This window comes from Oreochromis aureus, linkage group 16, assembly GCF_013358895.1.
Source record: "Oreochromis aureus strain Israel breed Guangdong linkage group 16, ZZ_aureus, whole genome shotgun sequence".
Lineage (NCBI taxonomy): Eukaryota > Metazoa > Chordata > Actinopteri > Cichliformes > Cichlidae > Oreochromis > Oreochromis aureus.
The window spans coordinates 4,081,804-4,099,951 of record NC_052957.1 but is presented as its reverse complement, the minus strand read 5'-3'; the positions used below and the strand labels follow the sequence as shown (position 1 = coordinate 4,099,951).

The 18,148-nt window shown below is 40.9% G+C and overlaps 1 protein-coding gene across 1 annotated transcript; it reads right to left on the bottom strand.

Moving 5' to 3' along the window:
• Window positions 1–1,815: 1,815 nt before the first annotated feature.
• Window positions 1,816–16,422, bottom strand: LOC116324945 (lactase-phlorizin hydrolase-like). The gene is made up of 17 exons (XM_039600154.1): window positions 15,810–16,422; window positions 15,469–15,539; window positions 11,653–11,730; window positions 11,464–11,557; window positions 10,558–10,642; window positions 9,769–10,447; window positions 9,025–9,673; window positions 7,387–8,925; window positions 7,003–7,271; window positions 6,612–6,902; window positions 6,314–6,512; window positions 5,935–6,137; window positions 5,746–5,852; window positions 3,344–3,475; window positions 3,019–3,242; window positions 2,629–2,862; window positions 1,816–2,403 (listed from the first exon to the last, which is right to left on the bottom strand). Exons 1-16 carry the CDS (start codon window positions 16,420–16,422, stop codon window positions 2,636–2,638), a joined length of 5,460 nt encoding a protein of 1,819 aa, XP_039456088.1. The 3' UTR covers window positions 1,816–2,403; window positions 2,629–2,635.
• Window positions 16,423–18,148: the final 1,726 nt, after the last annotated feature.

Here is an 18,148-nt window from a genome sequence, read left to right as displayed (position 1 = left end):
CTGAAGATTGCTGACCTGAAACCTCTTAATACACACAGCACTATCTACTGGTGTAACCTATTATGGTCGGGATATAGTGCATAGATATAATGTTTTGTGGGTTTTTATTAGTAAAAAACATCAAGAAGTCACAACGAAAAGGAGAACACACCATGGCACATGTTTTAACAAGGAAGGTTTATTAATCAAAATGATTTATTATTAAAATAGACATAACACAAAAACATGTTCAAAGCACCATATCACACAGAGCTATCACATGATGTGAAACAGAAGCTGTCACCTCAGCTCTGTAGAGTCAATCATAATGAAACAGTTCATTATAAGGTGTAGATTCAAGCTGCTCTTCATATGTTTGGCCACCAGATGTCACCAAAGATGACGTTGTTGAAAAGTAATGAATCGTTTTTCAGTACAAGCTCCAATGCTTCAGAAAGCTTTATTTGGCCATCACTAGTGTTCCATTAAAAAATAATAATAATGCACATTACATAAAGTCAAAGGACTTAACTGTTACTTAGCTGCATTAAGTTGTAGGAAGGAAAAACTAGATAGTGTGGATGCATTGATCCCACCTATTACTAAATACCCAAAGGGTCCTCAGAAGGCTGTTCCTAGTCTAGTCTGGAAACTCTAATTTGTCTGATTGATCACTGAAGTAATAACTCTGTTCAGGTCCTTTCTGACTTAATGTTGGATTTTTTTCTGAGCAGGCTGGTCAGGTGTACAGCTATATTAATGAGACTTAAACCTAAAAGGGGTTTTTTGTGGCTTTAGTTTTTCCTATACTTGATAAATGCCCTCTCTTTGTTTAACACAACCTGTGTAAAAGTAATATAGCTGCTGCTAATGGACTGATGCCTTCCCCACAACATTACTGGCCTTGCGGATCAGTTTATGGAGTCTGTTGGCATTTGCGACCCTCAACCTGCTGCCCCAGCATGCAACAGCATAGAGGGTGGCACTGGTCACAACAGACTTGTAAAAAATTGTCCGACCGATGCTGAAAGACCTCAGCTGCCTCGGAAAATGGAGACGTCCATGTCTATATATTTCCAGAAGATACAGTAAAGGCGGACTCACAAAACTACACTGGTTTAGATGCCTTTTAATCCAAGTGTGCAACATTAGGACCAATTTCTGAGTGAGTGGAGTATTTGCATACAATAGGCTAAAACTAAGCATGAAGCTAAATCTGGATGCATATTAATATTTTTTAAAACTTCCGCCATTCTGTTAATGCTAAATATTAACATAATGATTCCATTTCTTCCTTTCAGTTCTGGCCTTGGCTGTAGAGTTCTATAACCATAGAGTTCTGACTGAAGCTGGAAAACAAATACAAGTCCAAACCTTAACATATACAGTACACTGCCACTTATTCTCATCAGGTCTCTTTAACAAGAGTGATTTGAAGTGCATTACTTTGATCCTTGTTTGTGAAACACTGCTCTTCTTTGAAGACCGCTGAAGTCAAATGTATTGAAGTAAAAAATTGCCAAAGTTTAAGAGGCCACCACACATTATGATAAAATAACAAATGCTTGAAGACATTTTTAGACTTTTATTAACAAATCAATCAACCTACTACAGTGATGATTATTTAGCAGAAATACTGCACATAGGATTGTTGACCAGCACAGGACATGATGGATAATGGATATATTGTTTTGATTCACAGTCTAATTTTGATTAATTCAAGGTAACAGTATCAGTATCAAAAATTGCTTCTCACTGTACAAAAAAGTGAAGAAAAAAATCAGAAGATGAAGAAGGTACTTACATTTAACAGCAATCATGACATAATTCACTGGATTATTTTTTTAGTGTTTTATTTGGTAAATTAAACATATATATAAATATTATTCAAATATGAGGCTTATTATGCATCCTATACTATAACTGGAAAATTGTTTTTTTTTTATTACAAAAATTACTTTTATTTTTTGAGTACATGATAAAATTACACTTTTAATAATCTTGTTGGATTCTCAAGTGTTCTTGTTACAGCAGTGGTCAAGCAAATGATAATGTACAAGGATTTCATAACTGACTAAATCATGAGAAACTTACAATTTTAGTTATAGGAACTCTTACACATACTATGTCTGATGAGCAGTGCAAGTATTTTTCAGTTTTTAAGGGCCTGCAATCAAATGCTGTTTACAGGGGCCTACACTGCACATCATCTTATTTGCAGTTACAGTTTTCACTCAATTTTGATACTGCCCACATGTTCACTATTCTTGGACTTTTTTTTTTTTTATCTTAAAGGAGAAAACAGAAACACAAATCACTCCTACTACTGCAACAATCATGTGGTGTAAAGTCCAGTCTAAGCATTAACGGCGGAGAGATCCAGACCAAGGAATGCCACACTGTTAATGCTGACTGGTGGTGCAGCTGTTGGTGCAAAGAGACAGTGAAAACAATGGTGTCATATTGTTCGTGAACATCTGCAGATAGTAACTGTAAATCCAACCTTTATTTTAACTGGTGCATGGCTTAGAAAATAGAGGGTTGATGAGAGAGTACTAACTAACCTGCTGAAAAGATATTTATTTGAACATTTAATTTAAAGGTCTACCATTCAAAGTAGGAATCTGAGCAAATCTTTTATCACTTTACCTTCAGACTATGGGTTCAGGCACTCATGTCCTGATTCAGGGTCAGGGAATCCGTTGCACTTTATCATTTTGGTGTAGAAGTTAACAGAGCTCTTGGGCACTCGAGGAAGATTAGGGTCTGTGCGATTAACGTAGAACAGGCCAAATCTCTCTGAAAAGCCAGCAGTCCACTCTAGGTTGTCCATAAGTGACCACGCTGTGTAACCACGCACATCAACACCATCAAGCAAGTAAGCTGTGAAGAGAAAATAAGTATCTTTATATGCTTAAAATTCTTCTTTCTTTTAGAGAAAGAGCAGAACAATTTTTAAGCATCCATATTACCCACAAAACATTCTTTTCCTCTCCACACTTGTGGCTTTAAATTTCATATAAGGAGAAGCTTTGATACCTTTCAACACCTCGTTGATGTATTGGTCATAGTAGTAGATCCTGTGAACATCATTTAGATCAACAGTCCCCTGCTCTGAGACTCCATTCTCAGTGATGATAATTGGTGGATTTCCATATTCATTCTTAATGAAGTTCAGCAATCTGCGAAGACCAAATGGTGCGATCTTCAGCCAGGAGGAGCCTGTATCCAGCCAGGTACGATCAGAAACTACCACCACACCCCTGTAGGGGACAAAGGTAAAAGAAGTACAGGATAAAGAAGTGAAGGTGTTCAAAAGAAGTACTCCCAGAAGACATTTATTTTTCAAATGTTAACTTCTTACTTATCTGCCTCAATGCTTGGAGCATCTCCGTGGTCCACAGGGAATGCCAGCACAGATGTGTAATGGTTTAGTCCAAAGAAGTCATGAGTGCCCTTAATTCTCTTAATCTCCTCTGGAGTGAACTCAGGCAACCTGGAGAAATTGAAGTAAAACCACACTTACTTACTAATTTTAGTAGACTTTAAGTATATGAGTTAAATTATTCTAAAAGACTCTAAAGAGAGGGGCTGAGCTGTCAAATGATCACCACCTGGTGGTGAGTTGGATCAGGTGGCGGGGGAGGACGCTGGACAGACCCGGTGCACCTAAACGTGTAGTGAGGCTGTGCTGGGAACGTCTAGCAGAGGCCCCAGTCCGCGAGATCTTCAACGCACACCTCCGGCAGAGCTTCAACAGCATTCTGAGGGAGACTGGGGACATTGAGTCCGAATGGACCATGTTCAGCGTCTCCATTGCCGAAACTGCTGCATTGAGCTGTGGCCGCAAGGTGGTTGGTGCCTGCCGTGGTGGTAATCCCGGAACCAAATGGTGGACACCAGGGGTGAAGGGAGCCACCAGGCTGAAGAAGGAGTCCTATCGGGCTTGGTTAGCCTGTGGGCCTCCGGAGGCAGCCGACAGGTATTGACAGGCCAAGCGGAATGCGGCTCGGGCAGTGGCTGAAGCAAAAACTCGGGTGTGGGAGGAGTTCGGAGAGGCAATGGAAAAAGACTTTCGGACTGCCTCGAAGAGATTCTGGCAAACCGTCAGGCATCTCAGGAGGGGAAAGCGGTGCTCTACCTGCACTGTGTATAGTGCTGGCAGAGCGCTGCTGACGTCGACTGAGAAAATTGTCAGGCAGTGGAAGGAATACTTCGAGGACCTCCTTAATCCCACTGACACGTCTTCCGAGGAGGAAGCAGAGTCTGGGGATGAGGGGAATGACCTGCCAATTTCCAGAGGCGAGGTCACTGAGGCAGATAAACAACTCCTTGGTGGCAGAGCCCCTGGTGTTGATGAGGTCCGCCCCGAGTTCCTGAAGGCTCTGGACGTTGTAGGGCTGTCCTGGTTGACACGCCTCTACAATGTTGGGTCGAGATCAGGGGCAGTACCCCTGGACTGGCAGACCGGGGTGGTGGTCCCCATCTTTAAGAAGGGGGACCGGACGGTGTGTTCCAACTATAGGGGGATCACACTCCTCAGCCTCCCTGGGAACGTTTATGCCAGGGTGCTGGAAAGGAGAGTTCGTCCGCTAGTCGAACCTCGGATACAGGAGGAACAATGCGGTTTTCGTCCTGGTCACGGAACACTGGACCAGCTCTTTATCCTCTCAACGATACTTGAGGGTGCATGGGAGTTTGCCCAACCAGTCTACATGTGTTTTGTGGACTTGGAGAAGGCATTCGACCGTGTCCCTCAGGGTGTCCTGTGGGAGGTGCTGCGGGAGTATGGGGTGTCTGGCCCATTGCTACGGGCCGTTCGATCCCTATACAACCGTTGCAAGAGCTTGGTTCGCATTGCCGTCAATAAGTCGGACTCGTTCCCGGTGGGTGATGGGCTCCGCCAGGGCTGCCCTTTGTCAACGATTCTGTTCATAATTTTGATGGACAAGATTTCTAGGCGCAGCCAAGTGGCGGAGGGCTTTCACTTCGGTGACCTCAGAATCTCATCTCTGCTTTTTGCGGATGATGTGGTTCTGTTGGCTTCATCGGGTGAGGGCCTCCAGCTCGCACTGGAACGGTTCGCAGCAGAGTGTGAAGCAGCGGGAATGAGGATCAGCACCTCCAAATCTGGGGCCATGGTTCTCAGCCGGAAAAGGGTGGAGTGCCCACTCCGGGTCGGGGATGAGTTCCTGCCCCAAGTGGAGGAGTTCAAGTATCTCGGGGTCTTGTTCGCGAGTGATGGGAGAAGGGAGCCGGAGATCAACAGACGGATTGGTGCTGCGGCTGCAGTGATGCGGCTGGTTCGGGCATCTGACAAGGATGCCTCCTGGGCGCCTCCTGGGTGAGGTGTTCCGGGCATGTCCCACTGGGAGGAGGCCCCGGGGCAGACCCAGGACACGCTGGAGAGATTATATCTCTCGGCTGGCCTGGGAACGCCTTGGTGTTCCCCCGGATAAGCTGGAGGAGGTGGCTGGGGAGAGGGAGGTCTGGGCTTCTCTGCTTAGGCTGCTGCCCCCGCGACCCGGCCCAGGATAAAGCGGATGAAGATGGATGGATGGATGGATATTCTACCATAAAGTTTTTTAGAAAATCAAATACAAAATTTTAAATATTTAATAACAGCGTTTTGATGCATGCTCAATCATCCAGATAAGGAAATCCCAAAAAGTTGATTCTGCTCATCTGGAAGTAGTGTTTTCAGCAAGAGAATTTTTTTGTGAACAGAATTAGCTTTTTGTGATTTAATAATAGCCTTCATAATACCGAGACTGTGGTAGACCAGCAGCTAGACTTCGTTCTCGTATTCTTTTCTTCATAATTTCACTGTAGTCACCATTAAATATGGGATGGGCAAACCAGCCTAGGTAGAACTGCACAAAGAGAAACATAATAGTCATTTGAAACTAACTGCTGTCATTTTCGTTTTTTCAAATATGAGAAGAATTGGCATACCTCCACCACACGCCTTGCAGCGTCATAGTCCTCCTGCCTATAAGGATTTCTGGGTTCAGACCAGTCAGAGTTGACCGTGATGGAGATTATGCCGTTCTGTTTGGCCCTGTACTTGTCATTGTAGAGATGCCAGGCCTCAGCATGAGCTTTAAGCAGGTTGTGACCAACAATGTAGGGCAGAGTGTCTGGTCCTGAACTGATCCCTGGAGACAAAAAAAAACAGAGCATATAGGCAGCAAATGTGTCCATGTTTGTTTGCTTTTTTGTCACTATGGTTTAGAAATTTGAAGAACTGCTATAAGGATTACAGCTTGTTTGAAAACAAGCAGGACACCGGCCCTTGAGACCTGGAATTGGAGATCCCCGACTTAAACCATACCTGGGGCAAAGCTTCCAAAGCCATATCCATGGTTGGCTGTCATGATCGGTTCATTAAAGGTGATCCAAATTTTCACCTTGTCACCGAGACGGTCAAACATGAGGTCAGCATAGTCCCTGTAAAGCTTAATAATGTTCTCATTCAAAAAGCCTCCATAATCCTCTATAGCTTGCGGCAGGTCCCAGTGGTACAGAGTAACCTGAAGGGGAAAGGAAAGGAAAATGACTGTCTTACTAAATCTAATACATTTACATGTATCTTTTCTGGCACACAGGGAAATTAATACAACTATACATACCTGTGGCTGGATATTGGCAGCATGCAGTGCGTCCAAAAGTCTTTGGTAGTAATTGATTCCAGCCTCATTAATGTTATTAATGGTGCCATCAGGAAGGACTCTTGACCAGGATAAGGAGAAACGATAATGGCTTACTTTAAGTTCCTTTAATATCGCAACATCCTCTTCTATTTTATTGTAACTGTCGCAGGCTATGTCCCCATTGTCATCATTTAATATTTTGGTAGGACTGTGAGAGAACTTGTCCCAGATGCTTAGACCTTTTCCATCAGCCCTCCATCCTCCTTCAATCTGGACACAGTAAATGCAAAATAGTAATTTGAAGAGATGAAAACAAGGGAAGCAAAACAGTACTCAGTAAAAGTAAAATTGCAGTAAAAGAATAAGTTACTTGGTATGACGCTGAAGCAGAACTCCACATGAAATCCTCTCGGAAGTGACCATAAAGCATCTTCTCATCATCTGGCAAGGGGAAACCATTATCCTTTATGATGTTGTAATAGTAATGAGCTGAGTACTTTGGTGTTCTTGGCCGATCTGGGTTTGTGAAGTCCACATGGTGCAGACCAAATAGAAATTTGTACCCGTGCAGCCACTCAAAAGAATCCATAAAAGCTGTTGCTGTGTATCCTTGCAACCGCACACCATCAAGGTCATAGGCTGTAATGCAACCACAAATGCAAACACACACACATACACAAAATAAATGAACAACTATTCATAGCAGTCGTGGAAAATGTTGAATATCTTTTGAAATATTTTTATATCAGTGCACCTTTTAGAGCCTCATCGATATAGGTCTTGTAGAACATCACTCTTTCAAAGTCATCCCATTCTACTGCTGCTCCATTCTCAGTAATGTAAATCTCTGGATCACCATACTCCTCCTTGATCCAGTTGAGGAGTCTCCTCAAGCCCCAGGCCACAGCTTTTTGGTTAGGAATTGCTGTAGTTGGTGAACTAGGTTCCTCTGCTTCTCTCATGTCTCGGTCCCATTCATAGGAGTGAGGCTGAAGTGCAGCTGTAAAATAGCTCACTACCCTTGTAGTGTAATGATTTACACAGAATACATCAGCAGTTCCCTTGATGAAGTTCTTTTCTTCTTCAGTAAAGGAAGGAAGTCTTGACTGTGGAAGACCTTGGATTTCACTTTTGTTTCCAACTTGCCACTTCAGTGCATCAGGATAGTCACCATTCTTAAAAATAGGATGTGCAAACCATCCTAGTTGGAACTGCATTGCTCGGTCAGCAGTCACCACTTCACGGACTACGCTGACATCAGCAGGTTCAAACCAATCAGCATTGAGGGCAATGGATATTAGACCACCCTGAGACTGGCGATACTTGTCGTCATATGTATGGTAGGCCTTGGCATGAGCTTTAATGAGGTTGTGTGCAACTATGTATGGTCTATATCCTGGGTCCACAACATTTGGTGGCATATTTCCTAGTCCATATCCAGACCATGCAATTGTCTGAGGCTGGTTAATGGTTATCCAGAATTTCACTCTGTCACCAAAAGTAGCAAAGCAGAAGTCGCAATAGTCATTAAAAATGTCAATCATCGCTGCATTTTCCCAGCCACTGACCTTTTGCAAAGCTTCAGGAAGGTCCCAGTGGTACAGTGTTACCATGGGTTCGATATTGTACGCTATAAGACCATCAATGAGTCTGTTGTAGTAGTCAACACCTTTCTGGTTGAGGGACTTTCGTGTGCCATCAGGAAAGATCCTGGACCAGGACAAAGAGAATCTGTATGACTTCACCCTCAGAGCCCGCAGCATGTAGAGATCTTCATTAAGTCTGTTGTAACTGTCACAGGCTACATTGCCATTTGCGCTGTCAGGAATACTGTCAGTTGTCTGAGTGAATGTATCCCATATACTAGGACCTTTGCCATCAGCATTCCAGCCACCTTCAATTTGGTAGGCCGAAGAAGAAATTCCCCAACTGAAGCCTTCAGGAAAAGTGCCATAATGGTACATTTGTCTATCAAAGTTTGACTGTGAAGAGAATTTCTCCCAAACTACCTTTGCCTGAGATGGAACTTCTGAGGGTGGTAAGGCAGCTAAACGTCGAGTTAATGGCCTTTCTGCAGCTTTAAACTTCTTACTTTTTTGTGAACTGAAACCGTTTTGCTCAATAATCTCAGCGTACAAATATGCAGATTGCTTTGGGGTCCTTGGTCTGGATCCGACTTCAAAGTTGACATAGTGAAGACCAAATCTTTGGCTGTAGCCTTGGTTTGCCTCAAATCCATCCATGAGTGACTGGACTGTGAATCGCTGCACATTCACTCCATCTGTGAGTGTTGCTATAAAATGAACACACAAAAACAAGATAAATATTGGAATTATTTTAACTCTCTCTTAAAGAAAAATGACTTCAAATCATGAAAATCCCCAACACTAACCTTTCAGGGCCTCATTGATGTAACTTCTCATGTAGTCCATTCTGCTGGTGTCAGTGAGACTGTCAACACTGTAATCTGTTGGCATCCCATTTCCTGTTATGTATATAGGCAATTTGTTAACATTCAGGTATTCTGTTGAAATGTAGTTTAGGAGCCTTCTAAGTCCCCAAGGAACAGGATAGATCCAGTCAGAAGCTGTGGAACTCCATGTGGGGTCCACAGTTGGATGGAAGTCACCCACACCGTCAGGACCAGGGGTGCACCCACCATTACTGTTGCTGACCAGCCGAGAAGTATAGTGATTTAAACCAAAAAAGTCAGCAGTACCAAGTATCCTCTGGCTCTCAGTGGGAGTGAAAACTGGGAGCTTTGCTGGCACAGAGTCAGGGCATGCGGTTTTCTTCTGTTCCACCTGATCTTTGAGTATTGCAGGATAATCTCCATTTACAAATATGGGATGTGCAAACCAGCCCAGCATAAACTGCAGGTAACGGTCTGCAGCTGCTACGTCTTCAGGTTTGGCAGGGTCACTGGGCTCAGCCCAGTCAGAGTTCAAGGCAATGCCCACTTTTCCTCCTTGTGTTTTCCTGTAATTGTCATTATAGACATGCCAGGCCTCGGCATGTGACTTGAGAATATTGTGAGTGACCTGATAATGCAAAATCAAACGTTAAATACATCAGTGAAACAATAATACTTATAATAAAGTGATTAATTATAGTATTCTAATGACATCACTCTCACCTGATAAGAAGATTCCACATAGTCCTTTACTCCTGGGGCATGCACACCAGTACCATACCCGGCATGGCTCACTACCCAGGGACTATTGAATGTGTTCCAGATCTTGACTCTGTCTCCAAACCTGGAGAAGCAGAAGTCTGCATAGTCTTTGAAGGCCTCTACAATGGAGGCATTGGTCCATCCACCATAATTCTGGAGTGCTTGAGGCAGATCCCAGTGGTACAGAGTGACAATGGGTTGTATGTCAGATGCAATGAGAGCATTTATCAGCTGGTCATAGTATTGAGCTCCTTTTTCTGATTGGCTCTGTCGGTACCCTGTGGGGAAAATACGGGCCCAAGAGATGGAAAACTGGTAGGTGTTGACCTGAAGACCTCGCAGAAGGTAGACATCATAATCTACCTTACGGTAACTGTCACAAGCTAGGTCAGCTGTTTGATTTGCAAAGGCCAAGCCTTCATGACCAAACCGGTCCCAAATAGTCTCTCCTTTCCCGCCTTCTGACCAGCCACCTTCAACTTTAAAGGATACGCTGGAGGTGGCCCACTGGAAGCCAGAGGGGAATGATTCCTGAAGGAAAAGATCTCGTTCTGCTGTGGTCTGGGCCTTAAATTTATCCCACACAGTCTGATAACTGTTTCTTGACCCTGTCATCCTGGTGTGGTGTGAAATGCCATGACTTTTGGAAAAAGAGAGACATGAAAATCATGAAAAAACTTTGAAACAAGTATGAAAAAATAAATAAATAAAAGAATTCCAGTACACATAAATCAGAAAATGAACTCTTACTTGACAAGAGCATCTTTCATGTCCAGCTTTCCTAACATGTCCTTCATGTCCCATCCCACAATATTCAGGCCATTCTCCATCAAACCTGTGTTGTGTTCAAGAAATATGAATTGTTTTATGTCTGATGATAAATAACTTATCTTGAAAAAATATTACTTTTAAAATAAAATTTTGTTTAATCGGTTTATTTGTGAATTTCGCAATACTTCTGTTAGTTTATGTAAGGAATTTTATTTAACTAAATCTAGAAATAATCCTCTTTAATCTTAAATAAAAACCCACTTGCTGTTTCCTTTACACACCAGGGCTCTATTAGCTGTTTTACTAACAATATGTATTCACTGTTACTGAAAAACAGTGAGCACAATTCGTAAGCAAAGGCTAAGTCTACAGGTGCCTTACATAACATCACTGGCCCATAACCAGAAGATTTCATGACACAAGATAACACTCCCAAGATCTAGAACTTTATCTTAATGTTTGGTTAACAACACCAGAGCATTTGCCCAGATGTTGTGGCCTTTGGTTTTTCTTTATTCTGCCATCCCATAATATCTTCAGATAGCTGTTTTACAACGCCATTTTTTGACAGGATGTACACTGTACATATTATTAAGTGATGTTATATTCACAGAAACATTTAACATTAAATGTATGAAGTATACATATTCATTTGGTATGTTCTTGGTAACTAGCTTATTAGGCACCATGAGTACGAATTTCATGTAGACACAAACACGAATCTCTACTAAGACAGCTACTGGAAAGTCCTATTGTCTCTTTTACATATACAGCTGCACATTCATAAAATGATGTCTTGTTCTCATGCCTGTTATGGGAAATCAATTATAATTAATTATTATTATCTTATATTTGGAAAGTCAAGAAGCTGTAATAAAAATGTACCATTCAGGAAATCTCCAAGAAGCTGGTAATCATTGGGAGAACAATCATGAGCACTCATCTTGTAAATCAGGATAGGCAAGTTCCTGCTCAAAATCTACAACATAAAATGAAAAACATGTAGCTTTGCTGTATCAGCAAAATGTTAAATGCAACATTTTAAAAAAACCCATCGCATTACAGTTACTGTACCTGTAAGTTCCTCAGCTCATTTTCAAACTCTGAAGAGATGGCACAGTTGTAGTCGATGTGCACTGACAAGAAATCCATCTGTTCAAAACAGGAGATACACAACATCAGGTCGTCACACGTCATTCTGAGATGGGACATAATGACAAGAGACTTAATGTGAAATGTATTATAGTAACCCTTTCCTTTTTTGTACACGACTGCATTTAATGCTCCATTTTTGCAGGAAATTGTTGTTTTTAACATTTTTGAACCATTATATCATAATCTTTTATATATTTTAAGGTGATTGGGGGGACTTATGTTGCCATTTCCATCCTTTAAATAAATACAAAACCAAATCAATCATATTCGAAACAAAAAAAAAAAGTTATATGACCAATTAAAATCCATATAGCAGCAATCAGAAGTTCCAGGTTTGGTGACAATGATTCCAATTTCCTTTGGGAATGATTAACCTCAGATATGTTAGTGCTGCTGTTGTTACTTTCTTGTCACTAGAGTGTGTGGTGTAAAGAGGTGTGAAATAAAAGGTGAAAAATAAATAAAAAATTGGATAATAATTAAAAATTTAACTACAAATTTAAAAATTTATCAAATATAATTTATTAAATTTAATAATTATTATAATTGTTAATAATTATTTGATTGGTTAGAAATAGTTTAATAAAAAAGAAAAATCCTCTACAAGAAGCAAATATGATTTCACAACAGCCAGTTAATGTGCAGATTATGCATATTTTTGACTCTAAGTGGCATACAGTTTTAATTTTCAGTTTTAAAATGGAAAAAATGTTTTGTCATCAGACAAATTTAAGGTTTAATTGTTTGGCACAGTAAAAATGGCCTCTGTGATACATGAAAGCTTTTTAATGTGGTCACTGATTGTGACCACATAAATTATGACTTTACATAAATTGACCAATTGACGTTCATTGGAATAATGATACTAAGCAGATTAACTAATTTACCAGTGAATTGCTTAAAAAGCTGGATTTGAGGCTTGTAATACTTTGGAGAGATTTAAAAACAAGCTTTAAATGCAAGAAAACTGTGAAATCTCACATCGAATGGAAATTTGCTTGGTTACTTATGTGATTAAATTTCTGCAAGAAGTAGTCTATTACTGGCAGAAATTAGAGCAACTTATTTCCTTTAAAGGGGACATTTGTCACTTCTGAGGCGGTGGAAGAATTTTGTTTCTCATATATTTGGTGAAAAAATAACTGGAGCTTATCATAAATATAAAATATTTTATTGTTGCCTGTTATAATCTAAATTTTGGTGCCATGTCCTCCAGTTAAATCTCTTTTACCTACGCGTGAATTCTGCATCATCAGTCCTGCTACTGCTGGACATTTCGCTGCTGTTTGTTCAATGCCACTTGTTCAAATGTTCTTGATATTTTTGCTCCTTTTTAAAAGAAACTAAGTGCACTAGACCTAAAACTGATCCCTGGTTAAACGATGTCACTCAGGCCCTCAGAAGGACGTGCAGAAAAGCGGAAAGAAAATGGAAAAAGATAAACTCCAGATTTCCTTTGATATTTTAAGGGAAGCCCTATTTCTTTATCAGGATGCTGTTCGGATAGCAAAAACTAAGTATTTATCAGATATCATCTCTAATCACAGCAACAGGTCTCGTGTCTTATTCAACACCATTAATTCTGTTATCAACCCTCCACCCACCACACACTTACAAGGGTCTTCAGCCACCTGTGAAAACTTTTTAAGTTTTTTTGTCGATAAGGTTGCTACTATCAGGTCTCAAATCTCTCCTCCAGCTTATGATCCCTCTGTTCCCCCGTATTCTTCATTTGTGCTTAATCACCTTGAACCTGTTTCCCTGAGCACTCTGGCCGAAGTAGTCTCCCATCTTAAGCCCTCTATGTGTCACCTCGACATTATTATTTTTCAAAGAAGTCTTTGACACTATTGGACCTAACGTTTTAAACATTATTAACATCTCTTCTAAGTGGAGTTGTCCCAGTCGATCTTAAACATGCCGTAGTGCATTCAGTTCTTAAAAAAACTAATCTCGATGCATCAGTTGTGTCAAATTTTAGGCCAATCTCTAAACTCCCCTTTCTGTCCAAAATCCTGGAAAGTCTTCAGCTTCTTCAGCTCCAGGCTTTTCTGGAAATTAATGAGATCTCAGAAACATTTCAGTCTGGTTTCAAAGCGCTACATAGCACTGAAACTGTGCTTTTAGAAGTATCTTAATGATCTTTTTATTAATTGCTGACTATCGTAACTCTGCCATTTTAGTGCTTTTAGATCTAAATGCGGCATTTGATACAGTAGATCATGGGATTCACTTATCAAGACTGGAGAGCTGTGTGGGTATCAAAGGAACTGCACTTGAATGGTTCAGATCCTATTTAACTGATAGGATAGTTTTTCTGTCAGGTTCGGTGGCTCTTCATCCGCATTCCCCCCCCTTACATGTGGGGTCCCTCAAGGATCTATTCTGGGCCCATTACTCTTTTCCCTTTACATGCTCCCATAACGCTCTATTTTCAGGAAACATGGAATCTCATTATGCCAATTGTGAACATGCACAGCAGACCCAGTTTTGTTCTGTACATTTTTATTGTTCTGTGCACATCAACACCACCAACCCCCAGCCAGGACCCAGTCCCATATTTAAGATGGCGGGGCATGATTGTGGATGTCGTGCAGGTGCGTCCGCCTTCCCTGCACGGCACTGCAGGCCACGCCACGCCACACCAATGATTCTCAAGTTTGCTTTCCTCTTAAAAATAATTCTACGGACTCTCTAAAAGTTTTGCTAGACTGCCTTGATGACATTAAATCGTGGTTTGCATTAAAAAAAATTTAATGCAAATGACCAAAAAACTGAGATTGTACTATTTGGACCTTCTGACCCTCACTTTTCTCTTAAGGTTGACCTTGATCCTCTGGAAAAGTCCAGGAATCCCTTTGCAGAGAATCTGGGAGTGTTCTTTGATAGCAGCTTTTTATTTGAGGCACAAATAAATTCTGTTGTAAAAGCCAGCTTCTTCCAGCTCAGGGCCCTTGAAAAAACTAAGAACATTTTGTCATTTGCTGACTTCAAGAAAGTGATACATGCATTTATTTCATCCAGGCTTGACTACTGTAACAGTCTTTATTTTGGTATCAGCCAGGCTCTGCTCTCTTGTCTTGAGCTAGTTCAGAATGCTGCAGCCCGACTCTTGACAGGCACTTGTGAACATGACCATATTTCCCCAGTCTTGGCTTATTTACACTGGCTTCCAGTATGTTGTAGAATTGATTTTAAGATTTTATTGCTTGTTTTTAAATCTCTAAATGGATTAGCTCTGTCATACCTCTCCGATGTGTTAACTAAAAATACTCCAAATAGACCTCTAAGGGTCAGCTGATATGTTGCTTCTAGTTGTCCCTAGAAGCAGGCTAAAAAACAGAGGAGACCAGGCTTTTACGATTGCTGCGCCCAAACTTTGGAACAGTTTGCCTCTTGAAATTAGGATCTCTCCAACACTTGACATTTTTAAAACTCGTTTGAAAACACATTTTTACTCTCTAGCTTTTAATTGTGACTGAGTTTTGTTTCATTCTTTGTGTGTGTTTGATCTACTTGTTACTTTTTACTATGTGCAGCACTTTGGTCAACCTGTGTTGGTTTTGAATGTGCTTATAAATACATTGATTGATTGATTAATTGATTATTGCCAAAATAATGTCAAACAGAGAAAACATTATTAGGATCCTAAATAAAAATCATGCAAGGAGGTGAAATTCTGACCATACATATATTATTGTATAGATTATGTATAGATAAAAGAAAAAAACTTACACTTGTTGAAGCTTTAATGTGGGAGAGAGAAGCCACATCTTTAGTTTTCAGTCCCAGTGACAGACGTCTGCCTGTAAATATGCAAGCATGAAAGGCACTTTTACTATTGGGAACAGCTGAACATGTGCTGAAGGATTTCATCAACCTCAGTTGGTTATATAGTGATGGAAATTTATTTTTACAGGTGATTTCTCAAGACACTTGCCTATAAACAATACTTGAAGTAAACTCAAGCCTCAGAGAAATAAAAAAGTATTTACTAGTGAATAATTCTGAAAGTATAAATTTAGTCACGTCACTTTTGTCTTTAATCTTCACTTTTTCCTGTTAATGTGACTCACCTTTGTCAGGAAAGCGCTGATGGTACATCTGGTAAATGTTCTTGTTGAGTTGAAGGATGTTTTGCAGAAAAATGGGAGCATGTGCAGGCTGCCCGTCATACCAAACACCATCCAGTGTCACCCAGGAGTGTGCAAGTGGTGCAAACTCTTGGAAGGCAAACTCTGCATACTGCTGAAACATCTGTGCCAGCTCCTGGCTCTCCCAGCCTCCATACCTTGATTGCAGAGACTCTGGAACTGTCCATCCATGAAGGATGACCAGAGGCTGAAGGCCCGCTTCCAGCAGCTGTTTCAGCAGGGTCTGGTAACATCTAACCACAGCCTGCTGGGGCTGGCTGGGGTGGCCTGTAGGAAGAAGTTGAGCCCATGACAGCGGTACTTTGAAGTGGGTCACCCCTCTGCTCTGCAGGTACTCAAAGTACTGCTTAGAGCCAGGAGGAACGGGATGACTGCAGTCAAAGGCATCATTTATGCTTCTGTCCGAGCTTCTGACCACCTGCTTTGTCAGAGGCCCTGCAAGAAGCATGAAGTCCTCCCTTCCATTCACCTCACTGCTCTGACAACCACTGAGACAAAAAATGTACAGACAAAAAACCCACAGCAACTTCTTCATTGTGGCTCAAAATCAGAACAACTGATATTTTTCGAGTGTAGCCGAGCTATTTATCTGCAATATTTTTCCTTTTTATTGCATTGTTACACAATTAAAATTGGCACCGCATCCAGTTATCACAAGTGTTTTATTGTAGCTTTGAGATATAGCCAGATAGACTCTGGACTGTAGAGATAGCAACTTCCCCATCCTCTGTTCTTGAGCTCTGATATACTTTTTATTGCTGTAGAATCACATCATAGTCATTAATTTTACTACTCCTATCCTAGGTGCTTAATTTCAGTCTTTTAACTCTTTTATTTACTTTTGACTTCTGTTGGTTTGTTTTTATGTTTAACATAGTTAACATCTTACTGTCTAACTGTTGCAGAGGTGTTGAAAAGATTATGTTGTTATAATTATCAACATATATTGTTACCTGTGAAGCCTTTTTGTGTGCAACAAGGTATCAAAAAGATTTATTTGATACAAGTTTAGTTTTGACATGTATTAATTTATTTGTATTAATAGTCGGGAAATTCTACCAGTGACTGGACAAAGCTGGACTGAAAGACAGCACAGAGGCACTAATCATGGCAGCACAGTAGCAAGCCCTAAGCACAATATCAATAGAAGCTGGGGTCTACCTCACCAGGCAAGACCCCAGGTGCAGGCTGTGTAAAGATGACACTGAGACAATCTAGCACATAACAGCAGGGTGCAAGAGTCAGGGCATACATGGAAGGCCATAACCAAGTGGCCGACATAGTAAACAGCAACATCTATACCGAGTATGGCCTGGAAGTCTCGACGTCAAATGAGTGGGTGAGAATTACCAGGCAAATTAATATCCTGTGGGACTTCCAGATACAAACAAACTGGTGATGGCTAACCAACTGGACAATACAGTAACTACCATATTTTTCGCACTATAAGACGCACTTAAAATACTTTTATTTTCTCAAACATTGACAGTGCGCCTTATAATCATTACGCCTTATGTATGAATTCTGGTTGTGCTTACTGACCTCAAACCAATTTTGTGTTCACAGCGCTCAAAAAATGTTTTAGTACGACTTTGGTAAGCTACGAAGTCGCACTGCTTGATGGATTGTCGGAGTATTACGGTTACAGTAGTCAGGAGCCTCACGGACTTGGAGTAATCTGGGTCCAAAATTCAGTCTGCTTCAAGTCCCAAAGTCAAACGAACACTGCGGCATCACTGAGAGTTAAAAACTGTCTAAATTATTTCATCTTTAATAAAATGATCAGCGTTGCTGCTTTACCAGGTGTAACAATTAAGTTTAAATCCAGGCATCCATGAAAACAGTTTATTAAATTTAATGGAGTTAGAAGTTAGCAGGAAGTTAGCTTGCTAGTTTCCAACTAAACATGATATAGCATGTTCTGACTGGGAGATTTCTGAAAAGCTTAAAACATACAGCTCTGCTATCACTTCCAACATAAATAAAGACAGAAAACTAAACAGCAGTGACATTTGTAGGGTTACTGAAGTTGGACTAGCTGCTATATAATGATGTGCTACATGATCGCTAGCGACACAGCTATATTAGCATAACATAAACACAGTGAAGCTGGAGGATGAATGCTAACTTTTTTCCACTCGATGAAAGTTACCGTGAGGGTTCCCGATGGTTAGGGACAAATGCAATCGCATGGCAGGATGCTGTAAACAGACCAAACTTTACTCAGGAGAGCAACTGAGATAATCCATCCACAATCCATA

What these genes read in the sequence shown, in the direction of transcription:
- LOC116324945 (XM_039600154.1), bottom strand. Translation starts at nt 16,422, where the DNA reads ATGAAGAAGTTGCTGTGGGTTTTTTGTCTGTACATTTTTTGTCTCAGT. An exon ending in CATCAATGAGGCCCTGAAAG is followed by an intron (nt 8,926 to 9,024) that starts GTTAGTGTTGGG and finishes TTCATTTTATAG; the next exon opens with CAACACTCACAGATGGAGTG. An exon ending in GCTGGTCTACCACAGTCTCG is followed by an intron (nt 3,476 to 5,745) that starts GTATTATGAAGG and finishes CAATTTCTCCAG; the next exon opens with GTTGCCTGAGTTCACTCCAG.